At 41.4% G+C, this 14145-nt stretch overlaps 1 protein-coding gene across 1 annotated transcript in view; it reads left to right on the top strand.

Moving 5' to 3' along the window:
* Positions 1 to 14145, top strand: part of ITGB7 (integrin subunit beta 7) — a 140164-nt gene that overhangs the window by 77380 nt on the left and 48639 nt on the right. Inside the window, exon 3 of the mRNA XM_040425792.1 lies at positions 13331 to 13404. Within this exon, the coding sequence (XP_040281726.1) occupies positions 13331 to 13404 (74 nt within the window). The remainder of the gene's footprint in view (positions 1 to 13330; positions 13405 to 14145) is intronic.

The raw sequence follows: 14145 nt of genomic DNA, 5'->3' as shown, positions 1-14145 counted from the left end.
TGAGGGCCTGACGTCCACAGGTGGGGGTTGTGCTTACAGCCCAACACCGTGCAGGACGTTTGGCATTTGCCAGAGAACACCAAGATTGGCAAATTCGCCACTGGCGCCCTGTGCTCTTCACAGATGAAAGTAGGTTCACACTGAGCACATGTGACAGACGTGACAGAGTCTTGAGACGCCGTGGAGAACGTTCTGCTGCCTGAAACATCCTCCAGCATGACCGGTTTGGCATTGGGTCAGTAATGGTGTGGGGTGGCATTTCTTTGGAGGACCACACAGCCCTCCATGTGCTCGCCAGAGGTAGCCTGACTGCCATTAGGTACCGAGATGAGATCCTCAGACCCCTTGTGAGACCATATGCTGGTGCGGTTGGCCCTGGGTTCCTCCTAATGCAAGACAATGCTAGACCTCATGTGGCTGGAGTGTGTCAGCAGTTCCTGCAAGACGAAGGCATTGATGCTATGGACTGGCCCGCCCGTTCCCCAGACCTGAATCCAATTGAGCACATCTGGGACATCATGTCTCGCTCTATCCACGAACGTCACGTTGCACCACAGACTGTCCAGGAGTTGGCAGATGCTTTAGTCCAGGTCTGGGAGGAGATCCCTCAGGAGACCGTCCGCCACTTCATCCGGAGCATGCACAGGCCTTGTAGGGAGGTCATACAGGCACGTGGAGGCCACACACACTACAGAGCCTCATTTTGACTTGTTTTAAGGACATTACATCAAAGTTGGATCAGCCTGTAGTGTGTTTTTCCACTTTATGTCACGGATGGTGTACAGGAAACAAGACAATGCAATACAATTAATGACTCACTGGATCCACAACTAAGGAACAAAAGGGAGACCCCTACATGCGACCTGCCACTCTCCCTAATTGCTCAGCCTATGCGAACACCCCAAAGGTGGATGGGCGCATATCCACGTACCTCAGCTATCTAATACCTGAAGACCCTACAATAGTGAGGGGACACGACCACCGGCTCCCTACACAAGACACGGAGGGAGTCAGGGTCACCTGAAAATCCAGCAGACAGAAAATCACAAATAAAGGAACAGCACTTATCTTGCAGAGGACTGAGGAATAGAAACAGCATGCACACACACTCCAGGAAGTTGTATAAGCCGCAACCTAATGCATCATGGGGAGGAACTTAAAGGGAAGCAATCAGTCCAACTGCATGACAGCTGAGATAGACTAACGAGATGAGGAACTTAACCAAAACAAAGAAACTCAAGGAGGAGGATCTGGAAAGCTCCTGTCAGAGCTTCTCAACTGTCTGGTTGTGACACTTTAATTTTGAGTGTGACTCCAAATCCAGACCTCCATGGGTTGAAAAATTAGATTTCCATTTTTTTATTTTTGTGTGATTTTGTTCACATTCAACTATGTAAAGACAAAGTATTTCAGAAGAATATTTAATTAATTCAGATCTAGGATGTGTTATTTTTGTGTTACCTTTATTTTTTTGAGCAGTGTAGATCGCAGTTATCCCCATGAGCATATAGTTTGTGCTTGAAGTATAATTGTTGTTTGGCCTGACAAAGGTCTAATATGTGTTTAAGTTGCATCCTTAGAGCTACCAGGGCATTTTGCCGGTCCTGAGTGAAGGATGTTTTGTTAAGTTTTTCAGCCGTGGCTATTTGTTCTAATAGCGAGTCTATTTTCAGCTGTCTCTCCTTCTTAACTTTTGTTGCTAAAGCAACAAAAACTCCTCGAATATAGGATTTATGCGTTTCCCAAAGTAGGGAAGGTGTGAGTTGTGGGGAGGAGTTAGTGTCAAAGAATGATTGTAGGTGTTGTCTGACAGAAGTCTGGTGAACATCAGAATGAAGTAGAGATTCATTGAGTCTCCAGATCCATACTCCTCGAGGGACTTGGGATAGGAGTCCTATCACAGAACATGGGGCATGGTCGGAGATGGGGATGAAGCCTATTTGTGCTGATGAAAAGAGGGATAGAGCAGGTGCCAATACAAAGATTTAGTCTACACGTTGGAAAGAGTTGTGAGGGGTGGAATGGAAAGTAAAATCTCTCGTGGATGGGTTGCAAGATCTCCAGACTTCTACCAAGTGTAGATCATGTAGCTTGTCACATAGCCTGTCAATCGACCTAACTGATATATATATATATATATATATATATATATATATATATACAGTACAGACCAAAAGTTTGGACACACCTTCTCATTCAAAGAGTTTTCTTTATTTTCATGACTATGAAGGCATCAAAACTATAAATTAACACATGTGGAATTATATACATAACAAACAAGTGTGAAACAACTGAAAATATGTCATATTCTAGGTTCTTCAAAGTAGCCACTTTTTGCTTTGATTACTGCTTTGCACACTCTTGGCATTCTCTTGATGAGCTTCAAGAGGTAGTCCCCTGAAATGGTCTTCCAACAGTCTTGAAGGAGTTCCCAGAGATGCTTAGCACTTGTTGGCCCTTTTGCCTTCACTCTGCGGTCCAGCTCACCCCAAGACATCTCGATTGGGTTCAGGTTCGGTGACTGTGGAGGCCAGCTCATCTGGCGCAGCACCCCATCACTCTCCTTCATGGTCAAATAGCCCTTACTTTCAAAGTTTTCCCAATTTTTCGGCTGACTGACTGACCTTCATTTCTTAAAGTAATGATGGCCACTCGTTTTTCTTTACTTAGCTGCTTTTTTCTTGCCATAATACAAATTCTAACAGTCTATTCAGTAGGACTATCAGCTGTGTATCCACCTGACTTCTCCTCAACTCAACTGATGGTCCCAACCCCATTTATAAGGCAAGAAATCCCACTTATTAAACCTGACAGGGCACACCTGTGAAGTGAAAACATTTTCAGGGGACTACCTCTTGAAGCTCATCAAGAGAATGCCAAGAGTGTGCAAAGCAGTAATCAAAGCAAAAGGTGGCTACTTTGAAGAACCTAGAATATGACATATTTTCAGTTGTTTCACACTTGTTTGTTATGTATATAATTCCACATGTGTTAATTCATAGTTTTGATGCCTTCAGTGTGAATCTACAATTTTCATAGTCATGAAAATAAAGAAAACTCTTTGAATGAGAAGGTGTGTCCAAACTTTTGGTCTGTACTGTATATATATCTCCCTTGATTATTAATACTCTACGTGTGGGGTCCGAATCACTGGCGCTTGCCCTTGGATACTGATTGCCATGGCTCTGGTCGAGGCAGCGAGGGAAAGAAGATATTGGTGTCCACCGGCATCCAGGAAGGTATCTTGATCGAGGCTATATCCAGGGCTTTCCACACGGTAGAGAGGTCATATTGGGTGTTAACTCTCAGGCGCCGACCATTATGTGTGGTCGAGAGACCAAACGGGTATAGCCAGGAGTAGGCTACATTTTTCATGCGTAGTTGCTCCAAAAGAGGTTGGAGGATTCTCCGTTTTGCAAGTATGGATAGAGCTACATCTTGGCGAGCTCTGATCCGGCATACAACACAGGGGCCTTTTCTCTCGCCGCTTTTAAGTTCTTGGCTGTGTGCACAAAGGAGAGCAGGCCGCATATTACATCTCAGGGAGGATCTGATGGAGGTGGCTTGGGCCTATGAAATCTGTGAATCCTGTCGATGATAACTCCCTGTGCAGCTGGTTCCCCAATAAGCTTTGTGAAGACCTCGAGTGCCACTTTACGTAGTGAGTCAGAAGACCAGGATTCGGGTAGTCCCTTAATACGAATATTTAATCTTCTATTCCTGTTCTCCTAATCTTCTATTAAGGTTAGCGCCTTATTGATGTGAGCGAGGTGCTCCGTGGATCGCGACTCGAGGGCTGTGGAATGCGCCATGATGGCAGAGGCACGTGGCTTCTAGGCCCTCTACGCTCGCCCTGATGTGTTTGATTTTTGTTTGAATCTCCGAAAGCTCAGTTAGAACAGGGCCTAGTGCCTGGGTGATGGTTGAAGAAAGCTTTGCAGGTAGCAGCTAAGTCAGAGTCCCCTTGTTCACTTGCTGCAGCTCTGTCTCTCCTCTGCCGCCAACTCCTCAGGTGCCATCTTTGCAGACTTGGGCTGGGAGCTCGAGGTCTTCTGTTGCAGGAATCAGTGAAGGTCCGAACGTTTTTTTTTTATGCTGTTGTGCACCTGGCTGGTCAGACCTCCTATCCTTGCCGTATTTGACCATGTTATACCTGGATACGGTGATTTTCAGGCTGCTTGCAGGGACTGTTTTGGAGGAGTTGTACTCTCACACGTCTTCCTCCATTAGTGGTCAGACTCCGTCCCCCTATGTCATTTTATTTTTTAGGACGTTAGAAGGCTTAGTATTTTAGAAGAAATTCTTAAAATTTTTAAGAAAATTTACAAAACCGACTTTAAGTAGAAACTCCCAAAAAGTTACCACATTTTTGGAAACTGTGGGATAAGGTGAGAGTTTTATTGGTACTATTTTGGGGTACATATGATTTCTAATCGCTCTATATTAAGTTTTTTGTGAGGCAAGGTAACAAAAAAAGTCTGTTTTGGCACCATTTTTATTTTTTACAATGTTCATCTGACAGATTAGATCATGTGCTATTTTTATAGAGCAGGTTATTACGGACGCGATGATATCAAATATGTCTAATTTCTTTATTTCAGTTGTACATAATAAAGCATTTTTGAAAACAAATTATGTTTTTGTGTCTCCATTTTCTGAACGCCATATTTTTTTATATTTTTCTGCCGATCATCTTGTGCAGGGGCTCGTTTTTTGCAGGAAGAGTTGACGTTTTTATTGGTACCATTTTTAGGTACATATGATTTTTTGATCATTAATTATTACACTTTATGGGGCAAGGTGACCAAAAAATTTGCTGTTTTGGCACCGTTTTTATTTTTACAGCGTTCACCTGAGGGATTTGGTCATGTGATGTTTTTATAGAGCAGGTCGTTAAGGACGTGGCAATACCTAATATTTATACCTTTTGTTATTTATTTAAGTGTTACATAATAAAAGCATTTTTGTCTCCATAGTCTGAAAGTCATAGTTTTTTTGTTTTTTTTGGGCGATTGTCTTAGAGAGGGACTCATTTTTTGCAGGATGAGGTGACGGTTTAATTGGCACTATTTTGGGGGGCATACGCCTTCTTGATCGCTTGGTGTTGCAATTTTTGTGATGTAAGGTGACAAAAAAAGGCTTTTTTTGGAACAGTTTTTTTTTTTTTTTTAACGACGTTCACCTGAAGGGTTAAATCATGTGATATTTTTATAGAGCTGGTAGTTACGGACTCGGCAATACCTATTATGTCTACTTTTTTTTTTCACTTTAACACAATAATAGCATTTTTGAAACAAAAAGAAAATGATGTTTTAGTGTCTCCATATTTTGAGAGTCATAGTTTTTTTTAAAAATTTTGGGCGATTGTCTTATGTAGGGGCTCATTTTTTACGGGATGAGGTGGCGGTTCTATTGGTACCATTTTGATCACTTGGTGTTGCACTTTTTATGATGTAAGGTGACAAAAATGGCTTTTCTCTCCTTTTTTACTTGAAACTTTACTCTGGGACTTCAACTTTTGGGGGTCTGCAATGCATTACAATACATCTGTATTGTAATGCATTGGCTATTAGCCTATTAGGCTACATTCACACGACCGTATAAATGAGTCTGCAAAATTGCGGAACGGGTGCGGACCCATTCATTTCTATGGTTGCTCCATGCTGCGGCCCCCCAAAAAAAGTAGAAATTATTATATTCTTGTTTGCAATTCCAGACAAGAATAGGCATTTTCTATGATAGCCGCGGCATGTGCGGTCTGCAAATTGTGGAACGCACATGGGCCAGTATCCGTGTTTTGTGGATCCGCAAAACACAACGTTCGTGTGAATGTAGCCTTACACTGAGTAATACACTAACAGGTTGCCTAGGAGACTAAGCCTGGGGCTGGCTCTCCTCGGCTTACATAGAAGGCAGGTCCCGATGCCTCTGCAAGGCATCGGACTGCCTTCTCACCCATCAGGTCCCCGCCACAGCAGCGCGGTGACCTGATGGGCTCCTACACTGACCGCAAACCCCTTCTATGCCGCGGTCAGCGCTGACCACAGCATAGAAGGGGTAATCCGCCGGCATCAGCTTTTACAGTGATGCTGGCAGATACAGCAGGGGCGCCGTTATCAGTGACAGCTGGACCCCTGAAGTGATCTGGCGCGCACCTCTCTGGTGCCCGCCCGATCACCATGATGTAATAAACTATATGCAGCAGCACACTGGGGGTCATTTACAGTCAGCATTACACCAATTTCTTCAGTAAAAAAAAAAAGTCGCAAGACCCTGTTTTGGGACTTTTTGAACTGCCATGCGACAATATTTTGTTGCACAGGTGTTTTTACACCATGCCTACCACTTGGAAGTGGAGTGATGGGGGCATGCCAGGCCAGGAAATTGGGCACAACACATTTAACAACTTTTTTTTACCTGGAAACAGGAGTAAAAGCAGAGTGAAAACTACTCCACTCAGGAACATGGACTGGCAAACCTGGTAGTAAACCTTTAGCTAAGGATTTTTTAGAGGTTAAAATTTCTTCAGTTTTTTGAGTCAAAACAATATTTCGTTATCACCGGATCTGGCAGGGATCTGACTTTTTGTCCAGTCCAAAGCTGGCATTTTGGTGGAATGCAGCCAGATCCCCGTCAGATCCCATTACAGTCAAAAGGGATACAGCAGTGAACGGCAGTATCCGGCTGTGCCAGATACGATGAAATCCAGTAGCCTGTTCCTCTGTCGGATCAGGCTACCAGATTTCTGACCCTACCCTTAGATTATTTTTTTCACTTACATGAAACATGCCGATGAGAAAATCTAAAAGATCTAGAAAACCTGCAAAATGATGTGAAACAGATGTGGTTTGTGGACAGGGTGTGACTGCAGGCTTCATGCAAACAATTTGTTATAATTTTCTACCTATGAATTTTGATGATGCACATAAAGATGATCCTTTCTGTATAGTGTCTTGAATGCTATGATCTGTATTTCCTCTATATAATGGGTGCAGCTACAGTTGTAGCAGACACTCAGGATCTGACGGGGCTCACCCAGGGGTACAGAAATGCTCTTCTTCTTGGGACAATAGGATGGCATCTTTTGTCATCTGACTCTAATATATAGGTAGGGTAAGTAACTACAGTTATTTCGATCAGTTATTGTGAGCCAAAACCGGGTGTGTGTCAAAAACACAGAAGATGCAGGTTTTTATATTACACCTTATCTCTGAGTGGGTTTCACTACTGGTTTTGGCTCACAATAACTGATGGAAATAATTGACCAAATAACTGAAGTGTGTATTTGGCCTTACATAGTAGCATAGTTTGTATCATTGAAAAAAGACATCCCCCCCATCCAATTCAGTCTGTTATCCTGCAAAGTTGATCCAGCGGGAAGGGAAAAAATCATCATGATATAGAAGCCAATTTTCCTCATTTTAGGGGAAAAAATTCCTTCCCGACTCCAATCAGGCAATCAGAATAACTCCCCGGATCAACGACCCCTCTCCCCTATAGCCTCCAGAAATACATCCAAGCCCCTTTTTAGTGAACTCACCATCACCACCTTCTCAGGCAGAGAGTTCCATAGTCTCACTGCCCTTACCGTAAAGAATCCTCTTCTATGTTGATGTAGGTCCTCCTTTGTGCAAATGATTTGACACTACTATGAGACTATAAGATACCAGTCCCAGAAACTCACAGGGCCATTGCTGCACACTACTTGCTTAGGTCATGCTTGGACATCTGGGAATAATTTGCACTATGTACAGATAATTGCCGGATGTACTACAACTCCTATATTTTACACAGTAAAGAGAGACTTTCGCTTGATTAATCTGGCCTGGGTACTAAATCTTCTAACACCACACACTGGCCATTGCACCATTTCAAGCCCTGCCTCGCGCTCGCACCCATGTGGACATTTAATATCAAGGGCACCCCAAACTACTATCAGGCAGGAGCCTTAGCTACAGGGAGTGCACCGAGGGAATATAAGGTGTCCCTCCTTCACTGACCCCAGTGAGCGATGGCCTAAGGGAATAAGGGTGCATTGACACCAACAGATTATTTGACCAATTTCTGTCCAATTAGACCAAAAGTTGATATGTATAACAAAAGATCTGTGTGTGTAAACGTTCACCTGACCAATGATTAGTCAGAAAATCTGTCAGATAATCTGTTGGTGTAAATGCACCCTAAACCATGACACATCATCATCAGGGCCACTACTACTCCCATTCTCTGCCCCAGCTCCTCAGGGGCTTGCTGCAACTTCATGAACGATTGGGCAGATTATTGGGAACAAGCGTTCATATGAATCTGCCTGACAATCAGGCAGTGTAAAGCCACCTTAACCTGTACAGAACAAGAAATTTTGTAGACCTAGTGGTCAGAGTGAAAATTGCAGGATTATATACATTTTTGTTAAATATAGATAGTAACATGGGAAACATTTTTAAAAAGTCACCGCAAATTCAAAAAAAATATATTTAAACAATAGGTCATTTTCTGATAACACATTCCTTTTAACCTATCCAATGCCATAATCCAGGGAAGTTCAACCTGCGGCCCTCCAGCTGTTGCAAAACTACAAAAATTCGAATAACCCCCTTTCCCCATTTTAAAAATAAATAACCAATAAAAAATAAAGATCATTAGCATCACCACATCCCAAAATGCTTGAACTATTAAAATATAAAAATATTTATACCATACAGTGAAAGTTTTAACAGGGAAAAATCAAAATGTCCCATTCACAGTTTTTTTGTTGCTTCATCTCCGAAAAATTATTGAAAAGTCATACAGACCCCCAAATAGTATCAATCACCCCGCAAAAAATGAGCCCTCACACAGCTCTGTAGACATAAATATTAAATAAATTATCAGGGTCAGAATATGGCAATGCAAAGAAAAAATTATTTTTCTCTAAGTTATTATTTATTTTAAGTATTAAAACACAATAAAAACTATATAAATGTGGTATCGTTATAATCCTACTGACCCAGGGAATGAAAGTAACAGGTCAGTTTTACTGCATCAGGAACACCATAAAAACAAAACCCATAAAACTATGGCAGAATTCAGTTATTTATTTTCAATTTCCGATTTACAATTTTCATACAAATTTTAGTGATGAGCGGCAGGGGTCATATTCGAATTCGTGATATTTCGCGAAAATTTGTAGAATATTCGTCATATATTCGCGAATTCGTATATTCTATTTTTTTTTTACGTGAAAAACGGCAAGGTAATGATCGCGTAATATGTGAATATTGCACGCTCAATACAGGCGTGGGTCAAAAACGAATATATAGCACTATAGAATATAGTGCTATATATTTGTTTTTTAGAATATTCGTAATTTTTTTCCATCTGAACACATGATTCATCCCTGCTTCTTGCTTGTGGGCCAATGAGTCATTGGCCCACAAGCAACTTAAGCAGGGAGGAATCATGTGTTCAGATGGAAAAAAATGACGAATATTCTAAAAAATGAATATATAGCACTATATTTAATATAGTGCTATATATAAATTTTTTAGAATATTCATCATTTTTTTCCATCTGAAGTGAACACATGATTCCTCCCTGCTTCTTGCTTGTGGGCCAATGACGTCCTTGGCCCACAAGCAAGAAGCAGGGAGTAATCATGTGTTCAGATGGAAAAAAATGACGAATATTCATCATTACGAATATATAGCACTATATTCTAAATATTCGCAAATTCTCGAAGTGCCGATATTCGCAATTAAAATTCGCTATTCGAATATTCGCGCTCAACACTAACAAATTTCATTTTTTTCCAGTTTCCCACTACATTGTATGCAATATATAATGGTGCAAATAGAAAGTACAACTTGTCCCACAAAATAACAAGGCCACATACGACTACGTAAAATAAAAATCTTATGGCTCCAGCCTCCAGGAAAAAACAAAAATAAAAAAACTGAAAATGGCTGCGTCAGGAAGGGAACAAAAGCCCGGAGAACCCCTTTAAAAGGAAGTTTCATATTTTAACATGAAATGAGGGGAAATGTATTTGCATGTCACTATGTAAAGTATATGGTTGCTAACTGCACATTTTGTAACTCTGTGGGAAAAGACACTACAAACTACAAACCGTAGTAACAGAATGAGTTACTGTATTTCTTACCAACTACGAATATGACTGCTTCCTCTACACGAAAATGGGAAATAATGTTACTAAAACCACAGACAATAGAAGGACTGAAGTGAGAGACGACGTGAGGCGAGACACGTGCGAGAACGAGGAACGGACAGGATCTGAAAGTGAAAGAACGCACGTCTTAGTGACGCTCGTACAAAGTTACCAAATAACACATGTACATGCCGAAAATACTGAAATGACACTCTGTGAACAAACCTCCATGTAAGTCATAAAGATAAAGGGAACAAAGTACATCAAATGTCAGACTGAAAAAAATAAGGAACCTATATTGTGGTGTGAGACAGATGTTACATGTAAAAATGAGAGAATTTATTGAACTTTGTTTCAGGTCCGATTTAGTCGAATTGGCTGTCAGATTCGGTTCGGTCTGATTAAATTCCACCCAAATCGATAGTGGCCCAATTGCCCTGAAAAGTCCTGTATGACACCATGGGGTCTCCTAGAACTGTATCCAACCCCTTTCAATCTATTTAACTCCAAAACATCATTAGTAATGTCAAAGTGACAACAACATATATGGCTATGGGTAAACGCATGGTAGATGGTGGTAACAAACAGACTTAATAACACACTGCGCTGTCAGATTTTTTAAAATTAAAAAAGGTCCAAAAAAAGTATCCTTTTGTGGTGGCAGACGACCTCTTCTCTGTCTTCTGACCTATATATTGGTGACTGATACTTTGAGCAATTTGTCTGAAACTAATTAAAAACAATTCTAATTTTCTAAAATTCAAAATGTTTAGGAAATTTATAACAAATTTTGTTTGTTCAAGATCAATTTGCTCATGTCTAGTTACCCATTAATATTCTGAAAATCCCATTTACACCTTGAAATCTGCATATATTTAGGCTTGTTGTTTCCTAGAATTGTTTCTTTCAAAACTGCCAATTGGAACCTTGACAAAATGGCAAAAATGTCATATATATCAAATACTACTTAAAGGGGTTTTCCAGCTGGATCCATCAAACTACCTTAATTAGTTATAACTTACCTGCAGAAGAAAGCTTCCAATATGCTTACTGTCTCAAAGCTGTGTGGATTTGTTGCTCTGGAGCTCAGTCACGTGATACGCCTCTCTTCAGAGAGGCCTCTCTTCACATCCTTAAGTCTGGATACCAGGTTTCTGGTTTGGTCTATAGATGAGATGTCATTTCTACAGCCCAGGGTGCTTGCCATGGATGAGGCCCGAACTATTTGTATTCTGGTGCATATGCAAAAAAATTTGGTTGATTCAGGGAGCTGCATAGTCTTTGGCTATGAAAGTGAAATGCCTGTCCATAGACCATATGGGAAACCTGGTATCAGCGCTGGACTGGCCCATCACAGTACCAGAGGACCTTCTGGTGGACCCAGTCTTTGATATCATAGTGAGCCGCAAGATTTGGAGCTGCCTTTGGAGCCACTACCTTGGCACTAGGGTCTATTTCTTTGAATCAAAACTTATTAGACTTTATTGATGACATGGAATTTGGGCCCTGAGAATAATTTCCCCCGGTGGGGACTTCACATCAGCAGATGTAGAATTTCTGAAGAGAGGTGCATCACGTGACTGGGTTCCAGAGTGCCCAATCCACACAACTTCAAGACAGTAAGTATAATGGGAACTTTCCTAACTTTCTTCAGCATGCAAGGTAATTAAGATGGGATGATGGGTCCTGCTGGGTCCAGAAAAGCCACTTTAACTTGCAGCACAATACTACAAAGGCAAGGTATAGTCCAGCTCACCTTTTGCTATGACTACTAAGTGCCATGTGAGCCCTGAAATGCGTGAGTGTTGTTTGTCCTGTTAAGGATTTTATGATCAATATATAAAGGGAAGTGATTTCCCCCCATGTTAGATTCTGGAATTGTCCATTCTGCACTTAGTACTAGGTGTGAACCTACAATCAGTAATTTGCAGTAAATGTCCTACACATCAGCTTGGTAGCTTTTGGATTATTCCTTCATACAGAACTGCTTTAGTTCTAGGGCATTAAAAGAAGCTGTCTCACTAAATACATTGATAGCAAATTGCTAGGACATACAAATAATATCTGAACGGTGAAGGACAACTGATGTAGCTACTGCCAATTGCAAGAACTTGGGCTGGGGCCTGTCCAGCTCAGCTTTTGAATAGAGGCCACATGGCTGATCCATTATATGTGTCCTTTGAGAAAAGGCATATATGTTTATATCAGTAGTGACAAACCACTGCTAGACATTTCTGACAGTGACTCCAGACACGATAAAGGATGGGACATCTTAGACTTCAAAAATTCATCTGACATATCCCATTAGAGAATAGACAACAATCATAGTATTTCTTCTAGGAGAGAATAGCTCTGTAAATATATGGCTTGCCAACGGAGAATGGTACACTCGGACACAATGTTCAGACCTTGATATGCCGCCATAAAGCCTGCTGCAGACATCTCTACAGTGCGTGAGGCTAAAATTTTCATCAAATAGTCACTACTCCACAAACTATCTTTCCGAGAAAGATCTATTCTCCATTGCCCAGTGTCCTTGAACATGTGTGGCTAGTTTAAACAACTGTAATGTAATGTAATGTCAACCTACTCCTCAAGTGCAAACTTCTGTATGTGATAATTCAATAGTATAAATGAAATAGTGAACCCTGTAAACAGTGGAGTAACTACAATTGACTGAGCTCCACAGCAAATTGTTTAATGGGGCTTCCCACCAGCAATTTCTTTGGAACCCCCAACTCACGTGCAACCCTCACTCTTGTGGCTAGTCAAGATCGAGCTCTCAGACGAGGCCCGGCAGCCGCTCCATCCGTTTCCTACAGTGCCGCTGTATATAATGTCATTGTATAATAATGTTGAGCTGGCCCAACTTGTCATTTTCCCGGCAGCAGAGGGTGTTTACTCAGCATAATCTGCCACCGGGAAACAAGGATTTTTGTGTATTGGCTGCTCCCCCCGTCGCCAGATGTTTTGATCCAAGCAACGGGAAGATGCAGCTGTGGACGAGCAGGGATCTGGAGCGACGCGGTTGCTGGGGAGCTGGCCCGGGCATTGGGGGGGATATTTCAGATATCGGGTAACCCCTTTAACATTGAATATGACTGTTTAGACATGACAGATGTTGGCTGTTAATGGGTCCATAGGTGGTGAGTGATTTACGTAACCTGGTTTCTTATCTTGTTGCAGACATCTGTAAGCACACTTTATCCTGCTCAGAGTGCATCAAGTCCCATCCCAGCTGCGTCTGGTGCTCAGCTAAGGTCAGTGCCTCCAATTACCTTCCAAGTAGTGGTGTTGTGGCATTATATACATATGTGATAATAAAAAAAAAAACTCATGGTTCACCATGAAGAATACATTAAAAATATGTTATATCATTTATATGTACAGTGCCTTGAAAAAGTAGTCATAGCCCTCGAACCTTTCCACATTTATTCACATTACACCCACAAACCTAAATGTATTTTATTGGGATTTTATGTGATAGACCAACACAAAATAACAAGTATGTGTGAAAAATGATACATAGTTTTAAAAATGTTTAAATTTGTAAAGTGTGGCTTGTGTTTGTATTCAACTCACTGTACTCTGATACCTCTAAATAAAATTCAGTGTGACCAATTGCCTTCAGAAGTCTCCTAATTAGTAAATAGAGTCCACCTCTGTGTAATTCATTCTCAGTTTTACTACAGCTGTTCTGTGAAGGCCTCAGAGGTTTGTTAGTGAACATTGGTGATCAAACAGCATCATGAAAACCAAGGAACACACCAGATGGTTCAAGGATAAAGTTGCGGAGAAGTGTAAAGCAGGGTTAAGTTGTAAACCTGGAGCACTGTTCAATCCATCATCCAAAAATGGAAGGAGTATGGCAGAACTACAAACCTACCAAGACATGGCCGTCCAACTAAAGCTAGTTTCACACCTCCAGACATACTGGGAATTGGCCAGACACAAACCGCAGCATTCAGTGGTTTGTGTTCGGCCAGTTCTCCACATTGTCT

The sequence above is a fragment of the Bufo bufo genome, chromosome 3, assembly GCF_905171765.1.
Source record: "Bufo bufo chromosome 3, aBufBuf1.1, whole genome shotgun sequence".
Classification (NCBI taxonomy): domain Eukaryota; kingdom Metazoa; phylum Chordata; class Amphibia; order Anura; family Bufonidae; genus Bufo; species Bufo bufo.
This window is presented reverse-complemented; position numbering and strand designations above follow the sequence as displayed.